This window comes from Castanea sativa, chromosome 9 (assembly GCF_040712315.1).
Source record: "Castanea sativa cultivar Marrone di Chiusa Pesio chromosome 9, ASM4071231v1".
Taxonomy (NCBI): domain Eukaryota; kingdom Viridiplantae; phylum Streptophyta; class Magnoliopsida; order Fagales; family Fagaceae; genus Castanea; species Castanea sativa.
Window position 1 is genome coordinate 14711970 of NC_134021.1, and position 9744 is coordinate 14721713.

General features: G+C 31.6%; 1 protein-coding gene across 1 annotated transcript; it reads right to left on the bottom strand.

The window, feature by feature from the left end:
• Positions 1-2407: 2407 nt before the first annotated feature.
• On the bottom strand, positions 2408-8785 carry LOC142610522 (vacuolar cation/proton exchanger 3-like). The gene is made up of 12 exons (XM_075782336.1): positions 8448-8785; positions 6863-6930; positions 6726-6754; positions 5191-5387; positions 4674-4886; positions 4115-4243; positions 3865-3981; positions 3716-3769; positions 3495-3611; positions 3047-3137; positions 2874-2947; positions 2408-2775 (listed from the first exon to the last, which is right to left on the bottom strand). The coding sequence occupies exons 1-11, from the start codon at positions 8718-8720 to the stop codon at positions 2877-2879; spliced, it is 1359 nt and encodes a 452-aa protein (XP_075638451.1). The 5' UTR covers positions 8721-8785; the 3' UTR covers positions 2408-2775; positions 2874-2876.
• Positions 8786-9744: the final 959 nt, after the last annotated feature.

Consider the following 9744-nt stretch of genomic DNA (forward strand, 5'->3'; position numbering starts at 1 on the left):
TAAATTTAATTAGGGATCACAATTCATGTGAGATGGGGTAGTACGCATTTATAGTATTCCCAGAGTATTCAATAATTTTTCTGTAAAGGATAAGCTTTTTTTTTTAAATTATTATTTTTTATACAAGATAGAAATTATACTCTAATCTAATTTAAGTTTATATGTGTGCGAAACTTTCTCCTTGAGACAATCTCGACCCTTACCTCCCATACCCCACAATCACTTATACTTGTAGAGTGATTATCGTGTACGGCAGTAAAGAACCCATTTTATTTTTCTTCTTATTGTCAAATAAATGTGAGTCATGTATAATAATTAAAAATTCTTAAATTCACCTTAATGAGCAATAAATGAGAAAAGACAAGAAATAAATGAAAGAATGGAAGAATTAAGTGACGAGGTAGGAAAAAGGATCTATTGCAATATGCAATTACCATTTCGTTGTGAGATGTAAAAGTTAAGACAAATTAATTTTTTTTTAACTTTTTACTTTTTTATCATCTTTTTAACTTTTTTACCATATTTACTTTTACATTTCAAACCAAACAATAATTGCATAGTACAAATGTACAATAGTCATAACTATTTTATTGAATCTAAATCTAGAATAAGGTATCTCGTGTATGTTATTAAATGGGAAGATTTAGTTCCAGACCAACTAAGGGCCCGTTTGGATAAGTTATTTGAAAAAATGTGTTTTTAAACAATACCAATATCAAAAAGTGTGTTTTTAAAACACAGTTTTTAAAATCACAATTGAATGTTTGGTAAAATATGTAGAAAAGTGTTGTTTCTATTCGTTGAACTTTTAGATAATAGGTGCAATTACTATAATGGGCTTATCGTAAATTGCAGCATATTAGCCTCCCTATGGTTGTAGCATAAGTCTCACCGTTTCAATGTAATGGTTGTTGATATTTTATTGAAAGTACTATTCATAAAAAAAAGAGCCCTTAACATTTACTATTATTCATGCATGTTATCCATATGCCAACTCCAATTCTAGCATAACGTGGATTTGTTTACCTGGCTTTGAATTAGAGTGCCACCTCATTGAACCAAAACCAAAGCGAAAATGATAGAAAAGAAAAACTAAAAATATGACCTCCGCCCCATAAAAATATGACCTTCATTAGTTTATGTACCTGGCGTAACTCGAATTATCTTTATAGGTGCACGGCCGAGCAAGGTAGTGACACAATAGTAGGGGCAGAGGTGACAGAAAATAGAGGAGATTGATGGGAAGGGAGGGTATGTATTTGAGGATATATTCGGTATTTTGAACCCAAAACAAGTGAAATAGGAGAACGTGATATCAATTTAAATTTGCATTTTGAAAAAAGTTGCTCGATATTGTGAATTGATAACGCGCTTTTTTGGCGTTTTGGAAAAACACATTTTCTTATAAATTGTCCAACCAAACAACTTATAATCAGCGTTTTCATTAAAAAATGCGCGTTTACCCAGCCAAATCGCCCAATCAAACGGGCTATAAATGCATGAAAGTAATTGTATGTATATTGGAAACTAATGGAGGATGAGGGTCAGTTAATGTCCTTCGCTTTTTTCACGCCTTTGACAACTTGGGCGCCACTACAATAATTTTTTTTTTTTGAGAAACCACTATGATAATTTGTTGTTCCTTTTTATTTCACTTTATTTATTTATTGCATGCTATCTTTGTCTAATGTTGTTAAACTTATTTGTGGTCTTGGATTTACTACTAAATATGCTATTTTGGGCATTGAAGAGTATATTTATTTAATCTTATTAAACATATTTGTTTAGCCTCGCTAATGATAAACTCACTTGTTTCTTCATCTCCCTCTATTTGTCTTAAAGCCTAATTATTTTCTCTAAAGAATACTCAATTCCCAATATTTTTTTTTACTTCATTCACCCATTATATTGGAGTATTTTATTATTTAAGGGGAAACACAACAACATCAACCAATAGACAATATATTGGCCTAAGTACCAATCTCGACTATCCCAAAGAACTCGAGTCTAATTGTTGACTTATCAAAATGCAACATGTGTTTCAACAAAACAAATCCCAACACCTATCACTGGAATTCACTACCAAACTTTATTAATTATATAAAATTGCCCAATGATAACCGCTTTAGAATAACTATATGGAAAAGAAAAAATCACCTCATTAGTTGCTTGATGAATATATGTGTGTGCGCGCGCGTCCGTATGAGGTGTTGGGTGTTGGTTCAAGTTTGTTGAGAAATTGGCTAAGACAGGGTTGAGAGGAAGTGATACCAGTACTATATGTTTTATTGAATTGAGATGAAACTGAAATGACACTAAAATATAAGTACTCATTGCCTGGAAAGCCAAAACTACTAGTTGATATAAAATATTTGAAACACAAAATTTAATTGCAAATCCAAACAACAACAACAACAACAATTTCCATTCATCTATTATTATTGCACTACAAGAGAAAAGCAAACCCAAACCCTTGCCATGTGCCACCAGTACTTTTTTGGCATTTAAATCAAACAAAACACAAAAGCATTATGAGAGATCTATACGAGACCATGAATGTTTTAGCCAGTCTTCATCAAGCTTCGATGGTATCAGTTTAAAATCCATCTCAACTTTAAAAAACATGACAACTTCTGTCAACAAGAAAAACCTGAACAGTAGGTTTTCCGGTTGGCAAGTCCAATCAAAATTGAAGAACTAACAAATTTGTTGAATCTGTTAAAGTTTTAATGGAGGAATACTTATCTGAGCAGTGACCCTTTAAGGCACATAACCCTGTAGTAAAATTGTTCAATTAAATTTGATACAAAAAAATATATGTATAAGGATGTGACATGTAAAGAAATACATGTACTTAAAGAAATTGAGCATACCTATTAAGCGGTTAAGAATCCTTTTGTAGTCATTTGAAGTCCTGAGTTGATGATTTTTGCTTGGCCTAGGGTTTCTAAAAAAGAAAGATTTAGATTTTTATTAGACTTAATAATAGAGGCATAGCGTAGCATAGATCTTATATCCTAGAAACAATAATGTTGCAAATACTTACGAAGTGGTGTTTTGGATACAAAGAAGCATGCTGCAATAACAATGTAGCACAAGAGGAGAACAAGTCCCTTCATGTAGTGAGATGTCCCATCCTATAAAATTAACAGTGAAAAAGTTCAAAACAATGGAACAAACATGATATTGATAGAGACGGGTCTTTTTGGTTTATGAAGGAGATATTATATTAGAATAATAGTTAAATAATTAAATTTAACATTTATTGTTAGTTTAATTTTTTAAAACTAGCTATCAATGGTCCCTCGTACCTAAGGCTAAAGAATGTTAGAATAATAATTAAATAATTAGCTTTACCCCTTTTTATTAACTTTTTTTTAACACATTTTTTGTTAACTTAAGATTTAGGGACAAGTGATAGTTTATTATGCATAAAATTATTGTCTCCAATTGTACAAAGTGGAACCTTTTGAGAGATGAATACATATTCTCACCTGCAGTGTGAAGGCTGTAGCAATTATTGATAAAGCAAGAGAGGTAGTTTCAAGGATGTTGAAATCAAGATCCATGTGAATTCCCATAATCCAAGCTACAACCACGCATAATGGGACCTGAGTGTTTAGACGATATAAATTTAGCATCAACATTTAACTAAGTTCAAAAAGAAAGCTTTGTCAGGACAGCCATTCCAGCAATGTAGGTTTTAAGTTCTCACCACAAACATTGCAATCTGAGTCGCAGACCCTAAGGCAACACCTAATGATATATCCTGCATTTGTGTGCAAAAAAATCTCACTTAGAATCTCATAATTTGAAAACATAGTGCCACAATTAAAATGATAGAAAGGCCATTATATCACCCACCAACTTGTTCTTGAAAGCAAATATGACTGCCCCAGCATGTTCTGCTGCATTTCCAACAATTGGTAGCAAGATTATGCTGAGGAAGCTGACTGACAAGCCCCAAGAATCTGATGCATCCTGAAAGGAATTGAAATCCTTGTGAATATCTTGATAGATGAATCTCCTCAAGTACAATGCATGAAATAGTTACATTCCATTTGATAATTCTCAACCACATATGCACAATGAAAATGGCTTTTTTTTTTTTTACCTCAATCGTGGACACCACATATTCAGACAACAGAGCTATGACTATAGTCATCCCGACCAACCAAACAAATCCACTCCAGAATCCTATCACAGGCACTTCTTCCTCATCCTCTGCACCATCTTCTGATTCCTGATGGGTTGCACCATAGATATTTAGCTATGTTAGCATATATTGGTATCATGGAATGAATGACTAAAGAATTCTTTATCCTCTCAAAATAAAAAATAACTCTAAAATTAATTAATTTTTTTTTAAAATTTTATTATTAAGGCATATCATTAGCCTGATAGAGAGAAATCAATTTGTATTAGAAGTTGCAAAATGATATATCATTAGGGCAAGGAGTCTGCTTGCACCTTAAATGTTTTTGTCTTTACTTCTAACAGTTACACTTTTGTTGTTGTTGTTGTTGTTTTTTTTTTTTTTTTTTTTTAAATTTTTTTTAAATGTTTGTAAGCTACCTTCAAAGTAATAATGTTTTGATTTAAGAGAATTGAAGTTATCAATTATTGAAATAGCTAGATACAAAAACAATGATAAATTAGTTTTTACTATGTACCTCCTGAGCTTCAAATAATTGACGATGTGTCCACAATTGGAAGACTAGGTAGGCAGTGTATGCAAGAAGCATGACAATGCTACTGGCTCTCGACAACTGGATTGTTGGTACCACAGTGAGTTCAGGCAAGGCCCCAGAATGCCGAAACAAAGTAGGCAGCAAGTGGCACAACAATGCTAGCAGCAACAGGAGTGAGTTCACATCAGCTTGTCTCTGTAGTTATGTCATACGGTCACGCAAACATCAATTCACCATCAACTTTACTCGATTGGAGGACATATACATGAGCTATGTCAATAATTTTACACTTTATACCATATGTCATCATCCATCACAAAAACAAAAACAAAAATACAAATATTTATTTATTATTATATTGTTAAAATGATGCTAATCATATATTTATTTAATTTTTTTGAGGGAATAAACTTATATTTATTGGTAGTAAATTGACAACAATTTTAGAATTTCTCATATATATATATGTTAGAAAAGGTTTTTTTAAATAATAACTCACTCTGTCGTATTTTTGTTCCCTTCTAAGGTTGGCAATGCCACCGCAGAAGAGAGATGTCCCTAGAACCAGAAGAAGGTTGGAAAGAATGGAGCCCAAGAGAGAGTACTTGACTAGGGCTATTTTATGTTCGCTTAGAGCAAATATTGCAATAATGAGCTCCGTAGCATTCCCACATGTAGCATTTAGAAGCCCTCCCACTGCAAAATCGCATAATAAACTACTTAATAACTTAAATGTTTGGAATTGTGATGTGCAAGTGCCCCTTAAGTATACCCTTATTAATTAGTGAGGGAATATACCATGTTTTGTTGTAATTGTAAACTTAATTCTTAATTATTTGTTAGATGAAATAAAACCATTTTTTTATAACGCATTTAGCTTGTGTCTAGTGTATAGGAGTACTAGACACGACATAGGCACAACACACGTTTTAAAATGGTCATTTATTGATCCCATATCATGTCTAGTTCACAAAAGCACTAAACAGAAGTTTTACCTTGTTAAAATTAGACAAAAGTTATTCATAATTATTTAGGTGTTATAATTTAGGTTTTCATTAAATTTTATCATATGTCTATAGTAATTTTTTTTTTATAAAAGCAATTAAGTTCAATCATACAATTTAGTAATTAATGCAAATTGCAATCACGAACTTAAATTTAACTGGGGTTAGTATAATTGATAAGTGTCAATGAAATATAGATAATAATCCCATTTCAATTTATACTTGAAATTAGTTGAAAACCTAAAATACCACACTTAATTAGGAATTGTAGCTCTATCCAAGTTTGGTCTCTCAAATATAATTTGATAATTTGATAAGTGTCAATTTAGTAATTAATTATAGCTCATTTGCTGAAATTGAAATTTTTTTACCTAAAATATTGTAGATAAATGTACAAGTTAGTTGAAATAGTACAATGAGACCCATAAATAGTACCAAAAAGTGCTGTGAGATTATGAATAATAATAAAAATAAGTTAAATATATAGTAAAATAAACTGACTTTTTAATCTGAAGCAAAATGGACACTATATAGCTAGAATCTTCCATGAAAATTTTGCTATTACTTATGTACAAAGGACAAGACAGAGCTATGAAGTGTCCGGCGACTCGATAGTGATATCTCAACCATGCATAACAGCGAGGTTAAATGAGGTTTTCAACGTTTTGCTTCCAGGAGTTACAAAGACTTTTTCAGTAAAATTTAACACATTATATATTTGGACAATAGTGATTAGCAAGTGAAGCCATGAGCATCGAAATGATCGAATCCGGTTTGGTCTTTAGAAAACCATCAAAACCAAGCCAACAGTAATTTAGGTTTTTTGACCCTTTTGAAAAAAAATGACCGTCTCTTTCAATGTATTTATGGTTTTCTGACTCTCAGAATGTGCTGCACCAATAGTTAATTGCTGCCTTAAACTTTGTTCTATAAAAGAATCAAATTAGGGCTTGAACACTGCTCGAACATGATTAGGAAAATTGTCAAGTGTGTGTGTGTATATATATATATATATATTTCATGCTGATACCTGTAGGACCGGTGTAGTAAGCAATTTGTCTGATTGAAAAATAGAAAAAACGAAAATTAGTATTGATCTCAGACACATACAATGAATAATAGATTAATAGACAACTATATAAAATTTGAATATTAATTCTGCCTTACTCTGTCAGGAAGCTGACACGTTCAGCAAGTGGAGTGAGGCCAAGTAAGCTCATTGCGAACACCCATGGCTGTTTGCAATAAAATCAAAACGGACCTCATTATAATAATATAGAAAATGAATAAGTAAGTAATTGTTTCCAGGGCCTGGTGACCTTTTTTTCAGTTTTCTTGTAGAGAATTGATTGCAGGTGTGTGTCTATATATATATATATATATATATTAAACTCAGCCCCATCACCCAAGTATAAAATAGACTAGAATTATTTCATACCAATCATTATTATTATTATTATTATAGATGGATTTGAACTTATATAGTGGTTGTTGTGTAGTAATTACTCTTTATTGTATCATACCAAAACACTAACGGATTTTATTCCTGTGTAGGCTGAATTCAAACCTAGATCAATCTCTCTTATCTGAGAATAAGAATTTTACCCATTAAGCTAAAATTCACATTCCATACCAATTAGGGAGGGCAACAGGACAAGTTAGAGTTAGATTAATTTGAGATGTCCATCCTTACCCTGTTACCTCCTCTTCGAGAAGGGGAAAACTCACACAAGGCAAGTGGAAATATTGTCATCCTCAATAAGGCAACTTCAACATTAATGAGATAGAGATATAAGAGAAAAAGAGAAACGGAGTGTTTGGTGGAATGGTAATAAAATATTATAAAGAGACAAATTATGAATATGATACACACATATAATTAAATTATATATATATATATATATATATATATATATATATAAGAGTAATTTAAATATATAGAGTATTGACATTTAGTGCAAGGCAAGTAGAACCCGCACTCCCCTTGTCACCTCTTTGGGGTGAAAGAAATCTACACGGGGTAAGACTAGTCAAGTGACGGGGTTTTAACGAAGAAATGAGTTTTTGCGCTAATTAGTAGATTTCGTCATTAAAGGTTCTTAATGACGAATAATTAGAATTTTAGTGACGAATTTTTTCGTCATTAAAAATACATTTTGTTATAGTGATAGCTTATAAATATATCAATCAATCAATCAATTTATGATAAAATTGAATAATGAGTGTTGGTTTTATATGCCTTAACATATACAATACAAAATAAATAATATAATAGTGACATAAAGTAAATAAATGATTTTTCGTTGTTGTTTGTTTTGAGATAAAAAATTTAGTATATTTTCTTCTAATAAAAAAAACATCCCTATATTCCTAATTCAATGAAAAAGCATTTGTTTGTCGGGGAAAAAAAAATACAAAAAAGATTACTTTTATATATTCATAATTAAAATTATTACTATTAATAAAATAAAGAGGGAGGGGATGAAATTGAAAGCATCGGGACCTCAGCTCCCCCCTCCCTGTGCCTTTAATTGAGTGGGGTGGGAAATTTTTATCATCCCTACAATTATTAATATTGAAAGAACATATATTTTGTTTTGTAGGCATAAAATGATGGTGGATATATAATCGATAATTGTCAATGAAATATGCCCACTTTGATTGATAAAATATCATAGTTCCTTCAGTTTCTGTAAGTTTTTACTGTTACATAGAAAACCCTAGTAAGTTAAGAATTATAACAAGAACTTACTCTTCCAAAACCATAAGTCTCAGCTGCAATGGCTAGTGGGATGGCTGGAAATAGCACAGAAAGCTTAGTTCCCAGAATAACCTCTTGAAGATTTGCCAACAATTGTCTAAGGCAAGTTATGGGAACTTTTGAGACAAGTTTGAGGTCGGACTTTCTGCGAAAAGATGAGGATGACATGTAGTGGTGGGTCCGACCATGCCTCATCTCCTTGCTCAAGGTTCTGACGTTTCCATTTTCCAAAAGCCATGGTTCTTGGTGAGAGTTTGAAGCCATTTCTGTGACACGACAGAAATACTGCACTATAGCTAACAAGAATTCGATTTCTAATTCTACTTCTATGTTTCTATGTCTATATGTGTTATGAGAGAAAGCTACTGTTATAAATAGGTGAGGACTAAGCTTTACATAGAAGGTTTGGGATGCACCTTCCTCGAAGTTTCTTATTGTCTTTAATGGTAAGCTAGCTGCTTCACATTCCATATTAGGGAAATGAATTGAATGGATTAGAATTTGATATAAGAATAAAAAAATGGAAATGAATAGAAGTATAGAACGAAATCAGGCATTTATCTCTCTTTCGTTTAGATGTTTGAAAGGGAAAGAATGGAATAAAATATTGCACATTTCTTTTTTCTTGATTTTACTAACACAACTTTTTTTTTTTTTTTTTTTTGTAAAAATAATTTATAAAAAAAATCTTAAAAATGAAAGGAGTTTCCTATGTGTAATAGTCTTTTTAAGTAAGTATGAAATTAGTAGATTGTTTTTGTTAACAAGTCAGAAATAATCTTAATATTTGGTGCTACATGATGTTTGAGATAGCGTGACTTCAATGTTCAAACGGCAAGGTTATGTTTTATGCTTGTGTTTATGTTAAAAATTCCTAATTAGGTGCCACATAATAATGGCATTTGTACTTGGACATATGATATTCTTGGTGCGATAGTCACTCCACAAATATTAGTGCTTATAAGGTATGAGAGGTAAGGGCCGAAGGGAGTTCAAAACTCCAGAAAGGAATTTTACTCACATATACATTTAGATTAGACGACGATTCTTATTGATAAAATAATGTATATCCATAAATAGTCATTTGATTAATACAACAATATTAAAGGACCAGAGGGAGTTCAAAACTCCAGAAGGGTATAAGAAGTAAGGGCCAGAAGGAGTTCAAAACTTTAGAAGGGAGCTTCACTCACATATACATTTATATTAGACGGCGATTCTTATTGATAAAATAATGTAATAGTCATTTGATTAATACAACAATATTAAAGATTAAGTTAAGGCTAGA

What these genes read in the sequence shown, in the direction of transcription:
- LOC142610522 (XM_075782336.1), bottom strand. Translation starts at nt 8,720, where the DNA reads ATGGCTTCAAACTCTCACCAAGAACCATGGCTTTTGGAAAATGGAAAC. An exon ending in AGACTTATGGTTTTGGAAGA is followed by an intron (nt 6,931 to 8,447) that starts GTAAGTTCTTGT and finishes TATTGCAAACAG; the next exon opens with CCATGGGTGTTCGCAATGAG. An exon ending in AATTATTTGAAGCTCAGGAG is followed by an intron (nt 4,244 to 4,673) that starts GTACATAGTAAA and finishes GCAACCCATCAG; the next exon opens with GAATCAGAAGATGGTGCAGA.